Genomic DNA, 25,028 nt, shown 5'->3' on the forward strand with positions numbered 1-25,028 from the left:
ATTTGGCAAAGCTGGTGAGGTCAATCATGGTAGACTCTTAATTCTCCACCTACAGCTAGAAACAAGATTTAACTAGAAATAAGACTAGAAACTTAGTGCTTTGTGAAGACAACTGAAGAACGACCCAGTATTCTAACTCCATAATTATTACTTAATAGATTATCAGAATTTGATACTGAGTGGAGAAAAATCCAGTGCCCTAATTTAAGCTCCATGATTTGTGGTTCTGTAATCTATTAATACACAGACTGTTCTGCAGGTTTCACTTGCACTTTAGACCTAGCACTTTAATAAAGCCCTTAAAAGGTGCTTAAGAGCCAGGGTACATGTTAAATTTTTTATGCTTGCATCAAACCTGTAACAGGGAAACTACTTAACGTTTCTGTCTGGCATCCATTGTAACTTACATGCTGCTTTTTTCTTTAATAGTCCCCGCCTACTGTTAGTAATGAATATACTGAAGTTCCACATGCAGTGAATCTTGTTCTAAGATTAAGGTAAAGGATTCATCTATTTATTTTAGCGTTCCTTTTTTGTCGACTGTGTTATTCCTGATCTCCCTCATTAAACTTCCATAATATTAGCATAAAATAAAAATGTTAACCTCTTTAATCTCCCAGTATGACCAGTATGAATTGTGCTCCCATGTCTAATTGGTGTCTTTTAATTGCTTACTAAAATAGAGGAAAATGAAAAGCAGAATATGAATGTGGCTTTAGGCTACGTATACCCTTCATTAAGTATTTCCTTTTTTTCCTTGCAATGCAGGATCACAGTCAGTGATTTTTAATGAGTTTCTTTCACACTTCAGCAGTCAGCCTCTGACAGAAATAAACCATGGCTGTATTATAAGTTACCTGCTCAAAACATTTTTTACTAGCAGGTTTGATCAACTACTGTGGAGAAATGACAGATATCTTTTGAAAGAACATTCAGTCTTTTAGGAAATGGAGACAAATGTGATGTCTGACTTCATAGTTTTTATTCAATAGAAGAAAATCAGTTTATATTTAATAAAAACAGTTTACAGCTTATTATAAAATTGCTTGTTAAGTATCAAGCGTTATTCTTGGAGAAAACTGTTTTTTCAGAAAAAGGTAATTAGCTTTCTATGTATTTTTCATAGGGTTTCTCCTTAAATGGCTAATTTATTTAAAGTAATTTACAGGGGAACACAACTTCAAAACTTGTCATCCTTCTGCTCATGCAGATAACGAAGTGATAATCTCTTCCACAGGCATGGAGGGGGGCGAAGGATATTATGACATTATACTTAATTAGCACAAATACATATGAAAGGAGTACAAATGGCCTTTTTATAGCCAAATGTTTTTTAATAGTTGTCGACTCAAAGCCAGAAACAAACCAGCTATGTATAAAGTACAGCATGTGATTTTCCTGAAGGCAATAAACATTTAAAACTCCTTTAGTAGAAATCAGTAACATGTCTGCATGATGAATCCAGAAAGCTAAATATCCTATGTTAATCCAGAAAGCCATCCTCCTCCTCTTGTGACATCTACAAGAGATTGCCTAATCAACAATGGCTGCGTTGTGTGGGAGTCAGGGATAAGTGACTTTGTTTAAAAAAGTCTTTAAACTGATTTGGAATCAAGTTGTGCAGCAGTCAAGCTATGTAACATTGTTATCCTTCACTTTTCCATCTGCCCCTCGACTACTTCATACTCATTTTCATCTTATCTCCACTTAGATCATAAGTATCTTCCCATGTATTTGTACAGTGTGTAATGCAATGTGATCATGATCGTTACTGGGGACTCTGGGTGGAATTCCCATAATGATTTATTGACCAATTGGGGTAGTTACTTGAAACACCAAACCTTCAATATTGCACCTAGGGAAGATGGTGACTAATGTTCTAATAATAATAATAATAAAATAAAATTAAAAAAAATAAACCACTAGAACAGATGTAATTGGAAATACTAGCTGGGGGTCATGTGTTGGAATGTGCAATGAAAATCCCTTTGATTTTACTTTCATATCAACAAAATAGAATACAAGTGAATTCAGGAATTCTTTTGTGTAGATTATATTTTAAAAGCAAAGCAAGAAATTATTGACTGCTTCTTACTAGATTAACAAAAAATGGGCCCTTAGGTTTGTTTTTTTTCCAGAATCACTCACACTGAATCAAGCTTTGAGAAGCAGTAAGGTAGAATGTGTGGGGAGTTTAATTTCTGAACATAAATACTGAGATTTAGTGGAAGAGAGGAATTCTGTTTGGGTTTTTCTTGGTGAAGTGTGTGTGTGTGTGGTTTTTTTAATAGAAACAGTCTATAACAGAATTATAATTTATGTAATATATTTCTAAATCTTAATGCCATTTCTGTATGAGTAAGTTGTAATAAGTTTTGTGACAGCTGCTTATAAGGTTTATCTTGCTGAATATTCACAGTTGGGTATTGCCAAAAGAGTTACTTTGTGCTTGGGGTGGGACAGGAGGATGAGGGAGTGGCTGACAGCAGACAAAACCCCTTCTGAAATGATGAGATGTAGGAGGTTACCGTTTGTTTTCTATATCTCTTGGGGTTGTGGTGAAGGATGCAGCGGTGACTCCAGGCACCAGCGCTCCAAGCATGTGCCTGTGGCGGCAAGCCGCAGGGGGGGTGCCCTGCCAATCCCTGTGAGGGCAGCAATCAGGCAGCCTTCGGCAGCTTGCCTGCGGGAGGTCCGCTGGTCCCGTGGCTTCGGCGGCAATTCGGCGGCTGGTACGTCGAAGCCGCAGGACCGGTGGACCTCCTGCAGGCAAGCCACCGAATCTGCAGGACCTGGCACCTCCCTCAGGCAAGCTGCCGAATGCTGCCTGACTGCCGTGCTTGGGGCAGCACAAAAGCTAGAGCCGCCCCTGGAAGGATGAGGCAGATTTACAAACTGGCTTTTAAAAATGATCTAGGATCTGATCTTTCAAAACCTTATTTATGTGACTAGTTCTTGCTCATGCAAATATTGACTCATGAGTCAAGTTTGCTGGAAATCCATAATAGGTAACTGGACTCTTTGGCTACAAGTATGTGGTAGGTGCAAATAGTTCCTTGGCAGGGGAGGGGAATAAAGAATCATGTTTTCTATAAAGCAGAAAGATCCATAAATGCAAATAGACTTCTTGTGTCTTGACAAAGAGCCTTTTTTTCTGAGGCGCTGACAGACAACTGGCTGTTAGCAACTGGCTGAAATTAAGCTTCTAATATTTTTCATTTTGCTTAGTTAATTTTCTTAACTAAACTTAGGTTTATAATAGCTAGGAACTTCGTCTTTATTTATGGCCTATACAAAATAAGCGTTGCCTCTATTGAGATGCCTGCTGTGGGTTGTGTAGACTTTTTAAATTGGGACAACCTCTGGCTAATCCTCCATTGTGAAGATTGTCTTTTGACTGGAGGGCAGGCGAAGTAGGAATGAGAACTTCTTGAACTGTCAATCAAAGGCAAAGGAGCTGCATTTCCTTATCACTAATGAGGCCAGAAAGGAAAGTAGGTATGGGCCAGTTTGGACATGGCAAGAGCTGCATTACCTATGGGGAATGAGACTTTGTTACACAAACCAAGTGGTAATGTGTTTTGGGTCTTTGATTCTTATTTACTAAATTGCTAAATTATAGATGAGCTAATCTATTAGAGCTAGTTAAAAATACTGACTTTTTTTTTCTTTTAAATAAAATTTTATTGGCCAGACTCCGAACCAGTTCTAAAACCTGTCTAGTCTATCTTGGGTGTTTGTAGAACATCAGTGGCTAGGCTCATTGGTCCTGCAGTATACTCTGTTTTTTAAATTAAATTATGCGCTTTGCTTTTAATCTTGTTATAGGTACGCTAATAGTGGCTGCTGTGGTCTGGTGACGAAGGGACTGGGAAACAGACTCCTCGGTTCTGTTCTCTATTCTGTCGTTGATTTGAAGTGTGACTGTGGGCACGTTCGCTTGAGCAGAATTTGTGCTGGAGAAATTGCAAGTTCTTTACATGTAAAAGGAGGTTCAGGCTTCCCTGGGCATATATTTATAATCAGTTCATAGTTTAATATTTTATAATAATAATTGCTTATTAAGTATCCAGTTTTATTCAGATACCTGGACCTGGGTCTCTGAATATTCTGGAGGTGGAGAGGGTGGCAGATCATCCCATATTAGTTCTAATAAAACCCTCAGACCATACCATGAAGTGTTCCTTTATCACATGTTACAGAAAAACTATTTTGGGGAAGAGGTTTTAATCTTTAAATCTACTTCTTGTCAGTCTATCTGTGAAACCAAGTGCTTTTTGTTACTTGGACCCCAACTGAACAGAGCTCAGAGAGAGCATCAAAATGTGTAAAAGTGACTTCACTTAGCTGGGGCCCTGCATCACTGCAAGCACGTCCAGGGTCACACTGAAAGGGGGGAACTTTCCCTCAGTCTTCAGTAGTATAAGACTCTCCTTTCTACTAGCAGCCTGAGATAATGGACCTTAAAGTTGTTACATTTCTATGTATAGAAAAAGCTGCTTCTGGGCCAGAACTGTGTGTGTCTACTTATGTTATAATTAACACATATTATGTCAATTTTTTAATTCCGTAGTGGAAAAGTACACTAATTCTTCAGTCCTACAGTTGCAGCTAATAAAAACTCTGTGCATGATGTAGTCAATATGCATAATATTGTACTAAGTATATCTCACTGTTGCTTCCATCACCTCTGCGTTCAAAGTGGAGGAAAAAAGCACTTGGCTTCTGCACATAAGGTGACTTTGGTCAGTAGTTTGCTTTGCAACATGCTACATTCAGTTGGGATTGCAAAATGGTACGCAACGAGAATGCTCCTTAGGATTTCTGCCTTTATCTGCCGCTTCTGCTGATTTTTTTTTAAACTTATTTAATATTTCCTGCTGAGATGCTCATTAAGTCTTTTTATGGCCAATACAGATTTGAATATCTCGGAGAATTTTTTTGGAATTGTTAGAATGATCTATAAAGGTGAGAGCCAGCGTTAGCATGGAGTAGCTACCACCTAGAGTATATTAAAAAGAAACACGTTCTCCTAATATGCCACATGCTACTGTCCTAAACCTTTAAAAGAAAACGTATATTCAAATAAGCTTTGTGAGCTGAGCTCTGAATGGCAGAACTGAGAACTTTAAAAAATGTTTCTTAATCCAAAATGTTGAAAACTCTTCTTAAAATGAAAGTTCACTCTTCAAGCACTCATGATATTAAGCCCACTAAAGGACTTCACAAGGTTCAAAACAAAATGACTCAGTGTGTCATTAGTAGTTTGCAGCAAGTACCTTTGAAAAATTAAAAAATCCTTAGAACTTACTGGAAAAAAATGCAAATATTTACCAGCAGAATACACACAGGAATTAATTAGCTGTAATCTATGATTGCAAGACTGTCCAAAATGTTCATGTAGACCAGTCACCACTTAGTCTCCAGCAAACAGAGCTGCAGAGGGAGTTTCTTAAAGACCTATGCTGAAATAAGCAGTGGTGGGTCACACAAAAATAACTTTTACTTGTTGTTAGTGACCACAACAGAATAAAAGTGCAGAGCTACATCCCAGATTGATTCTCACAAAAGAAAATTCATATTAGGGTGTCTGTTGGTTCCTTTCTAGGCCAAATATCTCAAAGCCATGCTGCTTTGTGATAGTCCTGTTGGATTTCACAAGCTAAAGAAGGTTTAGCTGGGTCAGTAGTTTATTGGACATATCCCAGATTGATGATTTTCAGTCTTCTGGGTTGGGGCATACTATTTGTTGCTAGAGATGCTGCCTCTTGGATAAGCTATACAAATACTCAAATAGCCATCATTAAAAATTCCCTGGAACTTGTTATAAGAATCTGAGTATTGAGCTCTGCTGGTCTGGTGAGCTTCAATTTGAGGAGCTGATTTTTGCCATTCTTAACTTGTATTTAGTGAGTAGTCTTGTCAATGGGACTACTGTGGAGGAAGATGCTTCTCAGTGTGAGCAAGGGTAGCATTACTGAGTCTTAAGTAATTACATTCTGTCTAGTTAGATTCTCTATTGCAGTTTTAGTTTTTCATTTCCTGCCCCTAGAAAGATTGTTGTATGGTATTGCTATGCACTGTAAAATAGCTAGTGCATGTCACCCCTGAGGCTTTGATTTAAAGTAATTCCTGTATATAACTTATCAAATTGCTTTGAAATCCTTTGGTATTAAATATTTACTGTATCCAATGGTATTTGTAAAGTCAAATTCCATTCAAGAGACTACATTGTCAGCATTATTCAATGGCCTGAAAATAAAGATTGTCTATACTTTGTGTGCAGTATAGCTACACCTATTTGATAGCATTAGAATTTCAAAGTACTTACATGTTAATATGTTTCTCCCTTACCTACAATCATTAGTGTTTATTTGGTACCCTTTTGTCATGAGAAAATAACTCATAATTCAAGTGTCCTCAAAGCTATCATTATGAGTAACTACATAGAAACATACATTACTTCCTCTCCACAGAAGGCTAAAATATGGTGGTTTACCTCCAATTTTAAAGAGCAGGAAAAAAGGAATGATGACCCTCCCAGACTGCAGGAGGTCCTTGATACACATACTGTGGGTGGATTTTGAAAGGGTCTGTATGATATTCTGGCCACAGAGCAATGATCTTGGTAGAATAGAAGGAATAAAGGATTAACTGACACTGTCCCAAGACTAATTCAGTATATTGGTAGTTCTTGTGAACCAGATGAATTAATCCTGTGGAAAGACAAGAAGGGTAAGTCCTTTCCACTTGCACTTGCAAATGGAGTAGTTTTGTTGTATAACTGCATATTTTATTTAGAAGGTTGAATGTGGAGATAATCTTAAAAAATAAGAACTGTTTGCACTTATTTATCCATAAATATTGTGAATTATCATTTTTACTAAACTAAAAGTCCATTTCCTAGAATAAAATAAACAGTTTTATAATGGTTATAGTAATATGTGATATGATCCTTTCTAAAGAATGTATCTGCTTTTTAGCTTCTGAAGAATCTTCCTCTTCTATAGCTTGGAAAAAAATCCAAGGAGTAGATAATACTAGATATCCTACAATAAGTGCCATAATGTCGTTGATCAGATATACAGTTCAAAGGTGGTCCTTTAAGAGGAAGTTAAAATGCAAATCCTCCTGCTTTACTGTAAGGGTTGTCTGTAGAACGTATTTTTCTGTGGAAGATTATATACAAAACTATGAAACTCTTTGTGTGTGAATTAACTGTCTTCAGTGCTAGCAAGACTTGTCATAATGTGCATCTCGAATACAAGAGTCTGCAGTAGGTTAAAATTTGGATTGTACAACATGTAGGTAGCCTCTGGATAAATGGTTCATAGCCAACTAATTATCCCCAATTAAAGGTAATTGGCTTACCTGCAGGCTATTCTAGTGCAGGCTATTCCACCAGCTTCAGTTCACGTCCTGAGGCCTTCAAAACACATCAGGTTTCCTGAGTATAGGTCTCCTAGATCAGTAGCTATTGAATCTGCAGTCAGAAAGCCATTCTCTTTAAAGTTAAGAGTGCTCAGCTAGTGGTGACTCAGCAAGTTTTGTGCTCAAGTTAAAAACAGGTCCTGACTCTTAGACAGAGATGCACAATACCTTTGTGGTAACCTTTTTATTCATGGACTCAAACCACTTAATATCAGACCCAATACTTCTTTAATATTTTATCACTACTGGTAAAGTACACCGTTTATGTAGCTTCAGTCATTAGAGGAAACTGAGTTAACGGTACCCAAGTAATTCTTCCCCTATCTTTCTTGGCAGTATAGTGTTTGATAATGTGTAGGCGGGTGGGAGGGTCTGCTTCTCTTAGGGTATATCTACACTGGCAAGCTTCTACACCACAAGTTATACCACTTTTTTATTAAAACACTGGACTTAAACCGCTGTTGCGTGTCCACACTGTGCTCCTTGTGATGCAAAAGCGCATCCACATTAGCAGCTCTTGCAATGGCAAAGACAGCCGTGCATTGTGGTAGCTATCCCACTGTGCAACTGGCCACCTGGTGCTTTGGGAAGGGTTTGCGATGCCTCATGGGGCAGGCACAGTGTCACATGTTGCAGGTTTCCCAATCCCTTTGTTCCATGGGCATCCTACTACATTGCCAGCTGCTTTTCATCTGAAGTGAGGGAGGGAGAGTATGTGACAGGGATTGTATGTGTGTGTGTATGGAGGTGGGAAGGGGGACAGTGTGTGTGTCAGCATGTTGTCTTGTAAGTTCAGATAGCGGCAGGAAGCACCCAGTCCTGAGGCAGGGGGAGGGAGAAACCCCAACATCAGCCCCTGCCTCCCTCCTTGGGAGCAGATCAGCACAACACACAATGGCTGTCAGAAATGGTGCTTTGAAATGGGAGGGGCGCATGTCTCCAGGGTGGACAAGCTCAAAACAATGAGCAGAGCGGTCACTTGAGGCATTATGGGACTGCTCCGCAGGCCAATTACAGCGTGGAAAGCAATCCAGTGTCTACACTGGCAATGGAGCACTGGAGCCCCTCTGCTAGGGTGAGCAGATGTCCAGTTTTTAAAGGGACAGTTGAGTTTTATGGGACTTTTTCTTATATAGGTGCCTATTCCCTCCTATCCCCTGTCCTGTTTTTTCACCATTGCTATCTGGTAACCCTGCTCTGCACAAATAGCCTTATGACTCTCTTCAAGGTGGTTTTTTTTGCAGTGCTGCAACTGAGGAGCTTCTGTGCACAAAGTGTCTTGGCAGTGTGGACATGACTGCAGTTTGAGCACAAAAAGTTGCTATACTGTGCAGAAACTTGCCAGTGTAGACAAGCCCTTGGCATTTAAAACACTTTTCCATTCCAGTCCTTTTTTGTAAGGTGTGTCCAAGGAGTTGTCCTGTTTATCAAATGCAGGCACACCTGGTTACTATGTTTTTGAGAATGATTTCAGTTCTTGGTTTCCAGTGCCCTGGAGACATTGAATGGTAAAAGTCGTGCATACAACTCTCAATGCTTGAAAGCTTTAAAACTGGACAGTGACTAGAATACTTCACACTCTCTCCTTGATCAGCTAGTCAAGTCATACCCATCAACATTAGACAGATGCTAATCAGACAGTATCACGTTTTTGACAAAGAGGTCAGTTGGGAAAGCTAGCAACTTATTCTATTCCAGTTCAACTAGATTCAACTCAGATCAACTCTTCGGTTGTTATCTTAGCATGTTGATACAACATCAGAGGTGAAAAATTTAGCTTCCCATTTAAAGGGGCACACACATTCAGGAAAGGTTTGATAAAGCAACGTAAGTTGTCTGGAATTTTAACAAGCGTGTTTTGCTCCTGCCTAAGCCTAAAGTATCTTTTAGGCCTCTTCAAAAGCTCCTTTTGCACACTAAAGGAATTTCTTCTCAAGAAATGCATGTTCCTTTTAGAACTTGCCACAAGGCTTTTGTTTTGATTGGAAAAAATGAAATCACTGTCCAGAACCAACCTTTTTGTAATGGACTAATCCCACTCTCCTTCTGAAGAATTGTAGTGTTGCTTTAGGTAGCTTGGTCACTTCTGTCATAGTATAATTCCCAGATCTGAACCTTAGCGTCCAAAATATGGGTACTAGCATGAATTTCCCTAAGCTTAATTACCAGCTTAGATCTGATAGCGCTGCCACCAATCAGGACTTAGGTAGAGCGCCTGATAGACTCTGGTTTCCCCCAAAACCTTCCCTGGGGACCCCAAGACCCAGATTCCTTGAGTCTCACAACAAAGGGGAATAAACCATTTCCCTTCCCCCTCCTTTCTTCCTCCTAGCTCTTTCCCGCCCTGGGTACACTAGGAGATCACCATGATTCAACTTCTTGAATCACCACACAGAGAGGAATGATACCTTCCCCCAGAGGCAATCCAGATTCAAGTTCCGTGAATCTAAAACAAAGGGATTCCCCCTTCTCCCCTCCCTCCCTGTTAAGTACAGACTCAATTCCCTTGAGTCTCAACAAGGAGAAAAAATCAAACAGGTCTTAAAAAGCAAAACTTTTAATAAAAAGAAGAAAAAAAAGGTACAAGTTATCTTTGTAATTTAGATGGTAAATATTACAGGGTTTTTCAGCTTATAGACAATAGAAAGAAAGCTTTCTCCAGCAGAAATACAATTTAAAAAACTTTCACCCAAATACACATTAAAACTCTACCAGCCAGATACACAGTTGCAAATACAGAAAAACAATTAAAAAGACTAAACTGTCTTTCTACTTTTGTACTTACAAAATTGGAACAGAAGATTAGAGAGCCTGTAGGTGTGTGTGGTCACTCTCAGAGCCTAGAACAAAGCAAAACCCAAAACTACAAAGAAAGGCTTCCCTCCACCGAGATTTGGAAGTATCGTTTCCTGATTGGTCCTCTGGTCAGGTGTTGCAGGTCACTGTTTGTTAACCCTTTACAGATGAAAGAGACATTAATCCTTAGCTAGCTGTTTATGACAACTTCACAGTTCTGTACTTGGGGAATATGTCAATATGCTGATATGTTGTCTCTTTTGTGCAAGGTATACAGAAGCCCAGAACGGCTTTAAATGTTGAATCTGAACTTTGTGCTCTTGTTCCCCTTTGTTAGTCTAGAAGATGCAATGTCTCACCTTAGTTAAGTCACAAAGCTAATGTGGATTTGACTCCTTCAACTGGGTGCATTGAGCTATTCCTTCCTGGTGTATTTTATCACAGAGAGACAAATCCCTTTCATACAGATACGTCACAGGGGACTGGGGAGGTTAGTTAACTTGTTGACAGAATCAGAAAGTCATCTACATCCACAGTATGCAGGGCAAGGATATTTTGCGCCCTAGGCGAAGCTTCCATCTTTCACCCCCACCCCCTCCCGGCACATTGGCTCGTTGAGGGGCAACTCTCAATAAGCCTTTATAGACCCCCGGGGCCAACCGTGCCCAGGGGCTGCTCCCAAGACCAGGTTCCCCCATCCCTGCCCCCTGAACTCCCCTGGAGGGTGCACAGCCCCACCATGAGCCTTCCCCACCCACCCGGCTCCCACCCCAAGTCCACTCACTGCCTTTGCCGGACTTGGGCTGCTTCAGCAGCTCGGCAGGGAGGAGCTGCCTTCTGGGGGCTCCTGCAGCAGATGCATGCGGGCAGAGGCCCCCAGGCGCCGCCCTCCCCCAGATCCTCCCGCTGACCACGCTCAGGCTCTGCGGCTCCTGGGAATGTGAGCCGCCGCTGCCTGTCCCTGAGCAGGCTGAGGGCACTGTGCCCTGGCAGCAGCTCACATGCCCAGGAGCCGCAGAGCCCAAGCGCGGTGAGGCGGGAGCTGGGGAGCGCACTGGGGCCTCTGCCCACATGCATCTGCTGCAGCCTGCAGGAGCTCCACAGGGAGGCGCCAGGCCACAGCCTGGGCAGGAGGAGCGGGGCGCATGGCTGTTCCCCACTAGTGGTGCTGCCACCACCTTTGCAGAGACTCCTGGACCATCTCCGTCACACAGAATGGACATGCAGAAGGTACCTAATTAAAAGCACTAAACTTGGGAATAAAAAATGTCAGTCACAGGTTTTTTGATATGCCCTGAAGTTTGTCAGGCATTTATTTGCAAAAACTTGGTAGTAAGGGTGAGTCAGTTATCTTGATGAATACAATATTAAATATTATGGAATACATGATGCAGCTCTTCTCTGTTTTACATTTTCTTAATCAGTATTTTTAATGTATTCTAAAGCCTTCATAAAGTAATCATTCCAGATTACTACATATTTAACTCACTGAAACAGACATTATTTTAAATTAATCAGTCACAGAGGTTTAGTGTGTTTATAACAATGTTCATTGCTTTTAGAAAAAGGGAACACTAATTTACTGTGTGTGATCTCCATAACAATACACGTGTTTATGAAATTTCACCAACTTTAAAAAATGTTTCCAAAAATTTTAGGCATAACAAAGGATTTTATATCTTACTAACGTACCGATTTTGCTTAAAACTAGTTCATCAGATAGTCAGATGTAAAGAAAGGGAAACTTTGTCCAGCTATCTCCAGGCAAAAGGCTGTTGCTTCCTTCAGTGGGGGAGTTGCGGGGGGTGAAAAGACAGGAAGACTTTGGAAGTAAGTTTTTTTTTTTTTTTTTTTTTTTTTTTTTACTATAGTAATTAAAATGTGTATTTTAGATAAGGGTGGTCTTTTGAAGAATTTATTTAAAAAACCATATGTCTGAAGATGATTGTGCATCTAAAAATCTATGCAAGGATTTTTTAGAGATGTGATTTTTATAATCTTCATCAACTCACTAATGAAATATTTTTAAAGCAAATTTTAAACTAAGGTCCTGTAGACTGACATGTTCTTATATTTTTACCATTGCTTTTCTTTGTTACTACACTCCAAGAATAACTTCTAAAAAACTACACCAAACCTTATATGCTGTCCTGTAGGAAAGAAAATGTTGTAGAGAAATGAATACAAAGACTGAGAGAAATATAGAAATCTGCAGCTAGCATATAAGTGAAGCTTTAACTGAATATTGCTTTTCAGTGTAACGAGGTACATAGCCTGTGCTCCTCTCACTAGTCAAAGAACTGAATTCCCAGGGACATCCATGCAGGCTGGGTCAGACTGATGGAGCCATCCATTCCAGAAAGGAAATAACAAGTAAACAGACTGTCCATTTTGCAACCTGCCGGTCCATGACTTAACAGGACGTAGTGACCAGTAAGGAAAAATAGGCGTTTTTCTCTCATTCTGTCTCCTTACTATCTTGCTACTCATATCCCCATCCTTGTAAAGGCTCTTTGGTTTAACAGCCACCACCTGCAGCACCTTAAGAACTAAAAGTGGATTTCTAGCATTTTTCATTGTCAAGATAGCCTTGATGTTAAACAAGCAGCTTGGCTTCACATGTGCAGTAGGAGCCTTTTTTCACTCACTCACATGCATACACTCCTTAGAATGAGCCAGCTAATTTGGGGCTGTCTCTGTGCAAAGTGGTGGGTAAAGGACAGGATTTGGTTTCAGGTTGTTTAGATGGGTGTGGGAATTGCAAACACTGTTTTGCAGGCCTGCTCTGGTTTTAGTGTAGTTACAGCTCATCATCAGCCTAAATCTGTGTATATTTATCACGCACCAATGAGCATTTGAAGCATTAGTGAATGCAATCTCAGCAATTTATGAGCTAAATCATAAATCTCATCCCTATACCCCATTCATTGGAATGATTCTCATCTTATACCTATGATGATGTAATCCTTTTTTATAAAGCCTAACATACTGATGTTTCATTTGAGATTGGGGTTGGTCAGCTGTGGAGGGGTTGTCTTAAATTTGCTCTTCACCTGGCAAGTTGTTTTCCAGTTGTTGTCCATTGGTGGCGACCAAACACTTTTGTACTGATTAATTAAATTATGGTGGTAGCAATCCAACGAGCTCCAGTGGCTGTAGCTTTTGCAGCCGGTGTGAAAAGGTAGGTTTGTATGGAGACTGGCAGCAGGAACAATCCATAGAGAAATTAAAAACTTCCAAAAACAAGCTCTAGCAGTGTAGGAAGTGAATGAAAGTGCTTCATTAAGATATGAACTGAACTATTTATTGTGCCTTTCTAAAGCATATTTGGTATGTACAGACCATAAAATGTGTTTAATTACATTTCATATTGCCCCTTAAAACTTGCCATTTTGCTCCATGAAAAATAGCCTATGCTTCAGTAAGGAGGAAAAAGTAAATTTTCGTTTTAGCTGTGGAGCAATGGTATAAAATGTACACCGTGATTAATTAAAACACTTTCTCCAGCCTTCAGGCACTTCCGAGATATCTGTTCTGAAATGAAAAATGTTTTCTGCCCTTGTATTCCGGAATGCTTCTAAAACACCAGTCTCTCGTTCTGTGATTGCCTAGCTTGATTATACTTTCTCTTGGCAATATATGATCAGAAAACTTAGTAGAATATTTATATTGAAGAAAGGAAGGTCTGGCCTGGGACCAGTGCCAAAAACCAGTACTAAATCTATTTTCATTTTTAAAAACCCTTCAGACTCTGAGGATTCCTAAAACTGCAGGCTAAAATCAAATGTTCTCCTAGAATAGCAGGTACCTAATGTTTGTAGGGCAGAGGAACTTACAAATATGCATGTAGGGCCCGATTCAAAGCCTATTGAAATAGGTGGGAAAACTCCCAGTACTTTCAATGGGCTTTGGATCAGGCCCATATTTACTTACAAAGAACCAGCTCCTGGTCCCATTGGAGCTGATGGAAGTCTTGCCACTGACTTCAATGACAGCAGGCTCAAGTCCTCAGCACCCAATTTGTTTATACCAAAAATTGTATTGAGTTAAAGCACGAGTGACCCTGCATTTGACAATGACCTGGAATTATAGGAAACATATTCAGAGGGACTCTCTCTCTCTGTTTTTTGTTTTTCAAAAAGTAACTGAAAAACAAAGGATAACAATGCAGAATGAGAAGATGTCCTGTTCACACAGAGTGAATCCTCAAGAAGCTACTTTTCAGGAAACTTTTTTTTTTTTCTCCAACCAGTTTGCATGCGTGGAGAATTTCTTATTTTTAATACAAGAACATTAGAGCACTGATTCACAAAAGCATTAGAGCACATGTGTGAAGTTAAGTAAGGTGGTGTGCTTCCTGAATAAGGATGTTAGTGTTCTGTCAGCTGGGCTAGACAGACAGCCATGTAGGAGCCTGGATGTTTGTATCTGATGATGGGAGGATGAAGCACTGGACGTGACTTTCAAGTACTATTCTGTGGCAGGTGCATAGGGCACCATGTCTAACCCCACTCCACCAGTTAGAATGTGACATGGGGCCACAGAATGAGGATAAATAAAGTAGAAACAGGGTACCTCAAAGGATTCCTCCTGTTGTTTTCTCTCTCAAAGTAGTAGTAATAATCATCCTAGTACTCCAAAAATGTGAAGTTACAGCTATACACACATTAAAATATTTCATTCCAGTTTATGTATATTGAGGGTATTTATAAATACCATCTGTATCTAAAGTTGCAGTAACTACAGTAGAGTCCTCTAACAACTTGATAAAGACACAATAGAAACAGATAAAAATACTTTTTTCTATATTTTTCAGTCCATTTTCAGTTGATCTTTTTTTTTTTTAAGTACTATTTTTATTCAAGTATATAAGCATTTTGTCAAGGCTTCCTTTAACACCAAAATTAAATCAAACCTCGATAACATCTTACATTAAAATTGACCTTGTGCCACTGTATCAGTAAATCACCATCCACAGGGACAGTAAACTCATTATAGTAGCCTTGGAATGGAAGCAGCCCATTGGAAGAACAGTGATAGATGAAAAAATTATCCCCTGCCCCCCCCCACTTTCTTGGGGAAACTTTCTTGAAATGCGAGACTTACCTGAGGTACATACAACTGACCCCACACATGTTAGGTGACAAAGGGAACCATATTTAACTGGTTTACTGCTTAATAAGGAGTTGCAACTTTTAATATTAAACATACAAAAATGCATCCAAGGATGCAGAAATGAGCCAAGGTTAACCAATTCTTTGAAGGGAAAAGCATGGAAAGGAACTGTGGTTCTAAATCATTCTTATTTTTGTCTTAATTTTATTTATCCGGTTATTTCAAACACAAATGCATAAACAGGAAGGGAAAACTAATGGGATGCCAAACGAGATCTTGCCTGGTGAACTAGAATGAAAATTAGAAATGGGTAAAGATTAATATAACTCTGTGATATACAGTATATAGCTATGGCTCTGATTACTGATTCAGCCAGTGTAGTTATGATCTAAACTTCTGCCTTCTGAGAAATCTAAATGAGCGAGGTCCTTTGTGTTCCTTTATTTTTAATTATGGCAGCAACTGCAGTGAGGCTGCACAAATATTGTACAGTAATTCCTTGTTTTTTAGGCTGTTGTGCTTTGGGTGGATTGTTTTTGTTTTTTTTTAAATGAGTTGGTGGCATCAGTGATGGTATAAATGAATTTCAACTTTTAGAGAAGTGTTTCTGATGTTAATTCTAGATAAATATGTCTTAGACAAGGCTCTGGTTATGGTGGATATTCCCTGCTTTGTAGGAATGGGATTGGTGTATGTGACATGCCCCAATTGTTTATAAGAACGGCCATACTGGGTCAGATCAAAGGTCCATCTAGCCCAGTATCCTGTCTTTCGACACTGGCCAATGCCAGGTGCCCCAGAGGGAATGAACAGAACAAGTAATCAGGTGATCCATTCCCTGTTGCACATTCCCAGCTTCTGGCAAACAGACTGGGAACACCATCCCTGCCCGTCCTGGCTAAAGCCATTGATATAGTGACCAGGGAAGATGAAAGGCTGATTCATGTTGCCAAATGATGCCATCCAGACTCTGTCTCTACACCCAGATGCTGGGGATATATGGTTTACGGACTTGTCTGCACAAAGACATCCAGGGAAGTTTCATATGAATTAACTAAAACTTTGGATTTGAAGTGGATTACTTAAACCATGTTAAATCTCTTTGTGAACATCCTCATTCAGAATTAAAATGTCCTTAATTTGGTATAATTAAGTCACTCTCAAAATGAATTAAACTAAACTGAATTAAAGCTGCTTTAATTCTGATTGAATCCCTGCATGGATGCTGTTAATGCAGTTTAACTACTTCAAATTCACACTTTTAATTAATTTGGATTAATTTTTTCAGCTTGTCCCTCTGTAAACAAACCCTTAGTTGCAAGCAATCTCACTAGTGGTCCTCAAAGAAGAAAGAATAGTTCATAAAGAGGAGTTTATTAAATTGATGGGTTTGGTTTTTTGTTTTGTTTTTTATCTTCAGTTCTATTTGCCCAGACTCCTTTGGGTGGGCTAAGTTTGTAGAGCTTTAGAACTCTTAATTTTAGAGTGGAGATTTAATAGTGCCTCCTAGAGCATGGGCCAACATTTATATTTAGTACCCAAGAATGTTGGGTCTCAAATTGGCTCTTTTGTCCTAGTGGAGCATTCAAGAGAGAAGAGAGGGCTTCTCTTATCTCCTGAGAGATGCCGTCCTGCTCTTCATTCATGATTCCCTTAATTGGGTATTGATCCTCCACCTGGCTGCTCAGTTGCTGAAGGTGCACAGAGGCTTTTATTATGACAAATGACCCGAGAGAAGAGAGGATATGGAGAAATCAAAGGGTGGGTGTGGGGAATCCTTCCTCAGGTCAGGGCTGCTGCAGCTACCTGTGTATGTCTGGCTTAGTTAAGACCGAGTGAAAGCAGGTTGCAGCTGGGTGAGAGTGAGTATTCTGGCACCAGCACAGCTTAGTTTCTTACTATTGCTATCTATCTGAATATAGAATATCCCCCTGTGTGTTAAGGGTAGTCTGAGATAGCTAGAGTACAGAAAACAGATATACAGGTAATGAATACAGACATCCCTGTTACATGCTTTTATGTAGAAGTGTTCCAAGCCTAGTTCTTAGAAGCCCATTTTAGTGTTCCCTCCCCCTTCCTATTAAAACAAAAAACATTAGTTTACCGTGTCGTGTGGGTTCGTAATGGTTACTACTTTCTCCCTTCCACTGTGAAAGAGAAACTCCTTTTCTATCTTCTCAAACTTAACAAGGTAGGAGTATAACCATATTATCCTGCCTATCTGGAATAGTTTGTCATCTACAGCATGCATATGGCTTTTAGATAAGCTGGATCATTTTAAGGCAGATGAGAAAATATACAGGCTGGCTCATCCACCCCTAAACAAAAAACAACATTTCATCCAGATCTTGAGCTGAACATAAATTCCACTTTTTTCTTTTAATTTTTTAATTTGTTTTTTGTATGCATGTCTGCTAACCATCTTTTTCAGGCATGAAACTGGCAGTAGCCCTGGAATAACCTTTCGTGTCATTTCATGCTAGATCAAAATAGATCTACAAGCTGATTTTTATTTTTATTTTTTACCTTGTCAACCTGTCCTTTCTTGGGAAGGAGGCAGAAAAGGGAGGTCCTGGAGTCTCATTGTGGAAAATAGTGTTGCTTGTGTTCCTCATGAAGAGTATTCAGTGAATAGTCATATGAAACTGCCGTATCTGTACAAAATATCATTTTGTACAGATTCTGGTATTTCAGAACAATAAATATATGAAATCACAAACTTTCTTGAAGTTGAAAATGATAAATAAGAAGCACTGTATCCATTTTCTTTTAGAAAGTGGGCTAAAAGCAAAACAACTTGTTTTCAGTAGCTTTACTGCTTATTTAAAAAAAAAGAAGTTTTGGTATAATATTAAAAAGAAATCCATGGAGACTTGCTGCTTGTCATCTATCCCGGCTAGCCCAACTTGATTTGAACTATAGTCTGTCTAGTTTTCAGACACCGATTTCACTATGATCTCATTCATATCAGCATTTAGAGATCTAGCTGATGGACACTTTACAAATAAAAAATATGTACTCTCATTTATTATCTGTTGAACTTACAGTTGCAAAAACATAGTGTCCTATCTTAAGCTTCAACCATATATGGTAGTCAGTAATGGTAGATTCTTTGTAGCTAGCCTGTGGAACATGGTTACGTGACCATAGTAGGAGTATAGTTAGGTAATTATTTGTAAAACTACTTAATGTGTTTTTTTTAAATGTGGGTGCATGAAATTATACTGTCTTCATGTCTCATGCTCTCCTCGCCCCACCCAAACAATCAAGTTCATTTTGCAGCTTCAGTGGTTGTATTTCCCACAGTCATTGCTTTTAAAGCAGAATTTTTGTTTTGTAGAGAGACATACACACACTTACTTATTCTATTTTGGCCTTTCGGTCATCTTTCTAAAAGAGGAAAGGCCAGGTTCAGAAAGACTAGTGACTAAATGGGCAACCACCTTGCTTTGGTTTCTGTATGAAAGCATAGTGCTGATCAAACCAGAAAGGGGATACCTTAGCTGTTTAACATCTGCATCACATGATAACAATGAAAGCAAAAAATCAATGAAGGATTTAAAAATATCTGTCATAAAGTGCAGGGTTTAAATACCAAAATCACATTGCAAGGGTGATGCCTGCCAAAATGTTGTGGTATGATTAAATAGTCATTCATTATGTTTTGGTAAGGGGTGATTTAAAGTGGCTCTGTAGAACTTTGGCACCGGGAAATGACTAATGTGCCTATTAGCTATCAAAAAAGCAGTTTTGGAAAATTTAACTCCAGTTAATGTGCTTTAGTGTAAGCTGCTCTACTGCAGGAAAAAAGCTGGGAAATCTCCCCAAACTACCATAATTAATGTGCCCCTGGCTACAGTGCTTCTGAAGAAGCAAGAAACATAGCTGCCAAATAAGCATGACGAGGGACTGCAAAAAGGTGTGTGTGTGTGTGTGTGTGTGTGTGTTTCAAAGAGTAGAATTTCATAGATAGATTAGAGAGAGTAGTAGTACTAGAAGAAAGTAGGTGCTGTTAACAAATAATGAGGGAGATTAAATTAATGACTAAGATACTGAATTCCTTTCTTCTAACATTTCTGTCTAACAAAAATACATGGAATCAGTTTGAACAACTAACTAATGAGAAGTAACTATACCTTACAAAATAGGAGTTGCTTTTAAAAAAAAAAAAGAAAAGAAAAGGAAGGAATACTTGGGAAATCTACATACAAATTAGCTAGTCCACAGGACCTGCATCCAAGTGTATCAAGGGAATTAACAAGATAATTTATTGCATCACTTACACTAATTAGCCCTGGAGAGATATCTGAAGACCAGAAAAGTAAAGGCAGTTGACACCAAAAGAAAGAAGTGATGCTCTGAACTCCCGAAACCCAAGTGTAGCTTTTATCTGGCCTTCTTAAAATGCAACAAATAATTTAAAGAAAACATTAAATGTCTAGAGGATAATGGGACTGTAAGCAATAAGCATTGTGGATTGCTAGAGAATGGGTCTTGCCTAACAAAAGACTTGCTTTGTTTGATTGTTGCACAATTAATGAATGAAGGGAATGCAGCAGGCAATTGTGTGTGGCCAGCAGACGAGCATCCGCCGAAATGCCACCGACAAGCGGCGTCATCCAAAGGTGATTTTCGGTGGCATTTCGGCAGCTATGCCTATTGATGTTGCCGCTTGTCGGCGGCGTTTTGGCGGATGCTCCTCTGCCGCCACGGTCCTCCGTGACTCGTCATCTGGCACCTGCCAGACGAAAAAGGTTGGGGACCACTGATATACAAAGTTTACAGTTTGGTTCAATGGCTCTCATCACCCCCACTCTACAAATTGTTACAGCACCCTGTCTGTAGCTGGCCAAAGGAAGAGGTGGAAGCCCCTAAACTGATGTCTTGTAACATGTTCAATCTAGTTTCTTTAAATTGTACTGTTGGGGGCGGCTGCATTTGGTAGGGAGAGAGACTGAATGACATACTAGATCTCTTTTCATTTCTAAATGTTTTAAGATATATATCCTGGACTGTCTCCTCAAAGTGTATTCTGTGGTACAGAAGTGCCTAGCTGTAGATAACTGATTTCTTGGTGAGTTTGGGGTGATTACTGGATTTGGGAAGGTAGGTGTGGTGGTCTCTGGGTTTCTTGTCTGTAGGGTTTCATTATTGAAGCTGATGCTAGTGTGAAAATGTTTGAGAGAGTGTTTAATGGATGAATGTTGGTTGTTGTGATTATGGTAGAAATCTGAGGGGGTTTAGATTGTCTGTCCAGAAGATGAAAATATCATCCAATGTATCTCAGATATTTCATTGGTTTGCTGGTGCATTTGTCCACAAATTCTTCTTCAAGGTTGTCTGTGAAGAGGGGAAGTGGTCCGTCGGAGAATCTGTAAGGGGTAGTCCACATCATGGAACAATTGTATCCTGTCTTTGAAAGTTGCACTCTCAAACTACATGTAGCATGACCAATAAGCACTACAGAACTTTTTAGCTAATTTTGTGGTATCTTGAGGCCTGTGGTTTGTGTCTTGGTGCAGTGAAAATTGTCATAATTTAGTCTTTCCGTTGTAAAATGCCACAGTCCAAAAAAATCGTCAACCCCAAACTCCAGACTATAGCAGTCCTTTCACTTCCCTGGGAAGCAAACTGCATACAATGAAACGATGCAGTTCCCTTTTATAACTGTTAAAATGTGTTTTGCATACATGCTGCTCTGAAAGTCAGAAGGAGCATTTAAAAGTTGCTTATTAGTAACTTGCATCAAATCATATATAATACTTTAATGTCTTGTTATATACTGTATTTTCCAGCTGGGAAAACTTATTCTGCAGTTGCTAGACACACAGCAATCAGAATAGTACAAATTGATGTAGTGTTCCCAAGTGTTGCATTTTGGATTTCTCAGTTTGCCAGTGAAAACACACATAGCCTGGACAATTCAGCATTGTCTACACGTCTGAGGGAGTGTGAGTCTACTGTTCATCCCAATAAAGGCATGGAGTAAAGATTTGGTGCTCCTGTTGCACTAGCTTCAAAAGGCAGTATGCAGATACTGAGTGCCAGGAGATGATGCCTCTTGCATTTGGTGAAACAGTGTCCTGTTTAAGGGAGATGTTAAGACGTTTGACTCACTTGCTTTTTCAAGAATGGATGTCTAATGTGAAGTCCCTGTCAGTCCTTTGCTGAAGAAATTATTCCACATATTTCTGTGACTCTGATATTGGAAGTAAGACCAAAGAATGAAAGAGCTTTTTCTTTTCTTGGTAAGGCTACTTGAAAGCCATAGCCTCCCTGGTTTTTCCAGAGAGAAACATCATTTTATACTATAATTCTCTGCTGATTAATGGATGTGGACTTAATGGCAGAAGCAAATGAGCTTAATAAAAGGCTGTATGTTACTAATCAGAAAACTGCATAGTTGCATTATCTATGTCTTTCTATTAGATTATACCAAATTACCTGTTAGTATCTGTTTTACTAGAATAAAGTGCCAGATACCTCAAAGTTGAAATAATTTTCAAGTGTCTGGTATTTTCAGTAGGTGGTTACTTTCCATTATAAACATTGCTTGTAGCTTTGTAATTTTTCAATATCTTCTAGCTCATTCTAGTAGGGTGAAGTATCCATTTTTGTTATGTTTTGCTGTTTCCTGACTATATGATGTTTCTAGCAAGTGATGATAGATCTCAGTCATGGCTGAATGTGTCTGTCTGTTGGATTTAGGTTTCCCACAGTAAGACTTTATGGCCTGGTACACTGAAATTTGAACCTGCTTATAGTTCCCTTACTGAAGAGAAGAATAGTGGACTAAAGAACACATTCTACTGCTGTTAGCTTTTCAAGTCTATTGAGTTATTCATTAGAAAAAAGTGTGTGCTACAGCAATTAAGTTAGTCTCGGGGCTTAGCCCGCTTGCTGTTTCCAAAAATGAGATGGATTTCTATTTTGCAAATGAATGAATGTTTTGTTGATGATGAAAGTTATTAACTAATACCAAAATTGGAAATCTGAACGGAAAGGAGATTTTTGCAGCACAATCCCTGTAGAATCTTAAAGAAATTCTTTAGGATGTATAGGAAACATGTTGCATGCTGAACTGGCTGAAATGCTTTTTTCCTGGTATATATGAAGGCAGCAGTTTTTAGGCTTCAGTGCTGTACCATCTATATAAGCAGTCTGATCTCGTATTCATGGGAAGAACCTCTGAGTGGAAAAAGTAGTGGAAAAAGGAACTGTTTGCATTAAAGCAGTTTTATAAACATTGCTACAGCTAGAATGAGGGGAAAAAACCCTTGAATAGTTTCTCAGATGAAAACTTCATTGAGCTGCCCAAATGAATATTTTTGTTTTTTCTAAAAAGCTGTGTTAAAAATTTGATTGGCTCTTGCTAAGCTATTGGAGCAGGTGAATGACAGGTGAATGATGTCTTACACATTTCAGATAGTATTCAGAAGTTTATTTTACACTTGGACCATTCAAGCATATTTTATAGCTATAAACTAACCTCCAGTTTTACTCCCCAATAAGTACTAGTAGCTTGGACATATTTAGAGAACTTGCATATAGAAATTAGTTTTTTAAATTGTTGTTAAATCCATATTGTGGGTGAAACTCACCTCACCCTGACGAAAACCAAGCTTTGCACAGAGACCAAAGCGGGGACAACGTGATAACACTATGGGCAGGTTGCAGGCTTGCAGTGCAGGCACTCTTCTAACTGAACTAACAGCCACAATCACATCCCGCCTCCTTTGTCACAGTTCCTAGCCACTTGGTCCATGTTGAGGGTTGTGTCGCTGCCCTCTTCCACCAGCAATCACCACCCTGTCCCACCCCCCAACATTGGTTTCTGTGCCAGCCTGTTTCTGTCCACAGTACACACTCATCTAGTATGTAGGGATCCAGTTCAGTTACGTGCACTTACATGCAGCTTTCTTATGGAGCTGTATCACCATATTGATCACTGTTTACCTTCCCCACTAGGGTACAGTGCATGGATTCTTGCCACGGTTAAACTAAGTCATGGAGCTCCAAAAAGATGCATGGTCTATAACTGTAATACAGCTTTCAACAAATGCCTAAATCCTTCAGGATCAGGGAAGGAAAAGAGATCCAAGATGAGAGCATCCAGTGACTGCAAAGGGCAGGTCAGACCATGTGGGCCCCTAACCTTTTAGATACTTGCATTAACAAAGGGATCTTGCCACTAGCTACAGTCTTCTCTCATGCTAAACCTGAATCCATGCTGTAGGTTGGGCTGGTTGGAAGGAGTGCACATTGTGTTAACAATTACAGAACAGGTTAGTTGGCATAGAATCGTAGAATATTAGGGTTGGGAGGGACCTCAGGAGGTCATCTAGTCCATCCCCCTGCTAAAAGCAGGACCAATCCCAACTAAATCATCCCAGCCAGGGCTTTGTCAAGCCTGGCCTTAAACCTCTAAGGAAGGAGATTCCACCATCTCCCTAGGTAACCCGTTTCAGTGCTTCACCACCCTCCTAGTGAAAAAGTTTTTCCTAATATCCAACCTAAATCTCCCCCACTGCAATGCCTGAGGAAAGGATGTGGAGAAGAGAGAGTACGGGGACCGAAGTAGTTTGCATGGTTTATATGTTATACCAATAGAATACAAACCATCAGGATCTTATTAGGAGGGATAAGGCAAAGGTGCCACATTTATTGTAAATATAATAATAAAGCAAAAGATAAAAGTAAACAAAGTTGTTTAGCTACTTATTCCTATCACTACTTATTCCTTATACACAGTGTGTGTGTGTGTGTGTGTGTGTGTGTGTGTGTGTGTGTAATAAATATATAAAATATTCATTCGCACAATCATTCATGCAAGTTCTGTATAGGTGTTATAGTTTCCAGCCTCGAAGTTGCTCATGTCAAGTTACTGGCCAGGTATCTTGGTCGTGAGGATGGAGCCGAGTCTGTGTCAGATGCACCTGATGCTCCTGGAAGTTGGCAGCAGAACCAGAGACTCAAAGTCCTCAGTCTTTAGAGTGCATTTTTATAGGAATTAATTCCTATGTTAGTTTATGGGAACTGTTTCATCCTGCTGTTGCTGACTCAATCAGCAAATGGCACATTCCTGGTGGCTCCAGACTGTCCAAAGTTTGTGTTTCTCATCCTTCCAGGTGTTGGGGTGGATCCCAGTTTACCCTCCGGAGGTTGTCTGGTGGTCCACTTGACACATTCTTCAGCTGATGCATACTCCCTTTGTAGGCTGGCACCTCCCTAACCATTCATGTACATCAAGCATTCATCAACATACATTCCATATCTTAACCATGTTTTAATTTACTGTCTCCATCACTTTTGGCGTGTGTGCTAATTTATTTGAGACTCCCGGCCCTTTAATCACAGAAGGTGGGTGTCTGTTCCTAGGAGCCGTTGCCGTTACAGTGAAGTGAGAGTCACTTAATGGCTTATAGCGGTTGTTTACATTGTATAGTTCCAGCTTAAGGCTCACAGAAGGGGTGGAAGCCTAGTGTTCACTTTAAGAACAAAGTCAATTAAATTGTTTGTAAATTTTACATAGTAATATAGTATCTTTCACAGGACAGATACAATCAATGGTTTCTGCAGACAGTAGCTTACAAGTTTTAACAGAAGACCGAAGAGATTTTTGTACTTGGTGAAACTGTTGGATTTTTAATATTGAATGTAGGCTCCTAAAGAATGAATAGACAATG

At 39.5% G+C, this 25,028-nt stretch overlaps 1 protein-coding gene across 2 annotated transcripts in view; it reads left to right on the forward strand.

Moving 5' to 3' along the window:
* Nucleotides 1-25,028, forward strand: part of STK39 (serine/threonine kinase 39) — a 176,534-nt gene that overhangs the window by 114,214 nt on the left and 37,292 nt on the right. For both annotated transcript variants that reach the window (XM_050916276.1, XM_050916277.1), the window contains one exon: nucleotides 430-497. In XM_050916276.1, the coding sequence (XP_050772233.1) occupies nucleotides 430-497 (68 nt within the window). The remainder of the gene's footprint in view (nucleotides 1-429; nucleotides 498-25,028) is intronic.

This window comes from Gopherus flavomarginatus, chromosome 10, assembly GCF_025201925.1.
Source record: "Gopherus flavomarginatus isolate rGopFla2 chromosome 10, rGopFla2.mat.asm, whole genome shotgun sequence".
Lineage (NCBI taxonomy): Eukaryota > Metazoa > Chordata > Testudines > Testudinidae > Gopherus > Gopherus flavomarginatus.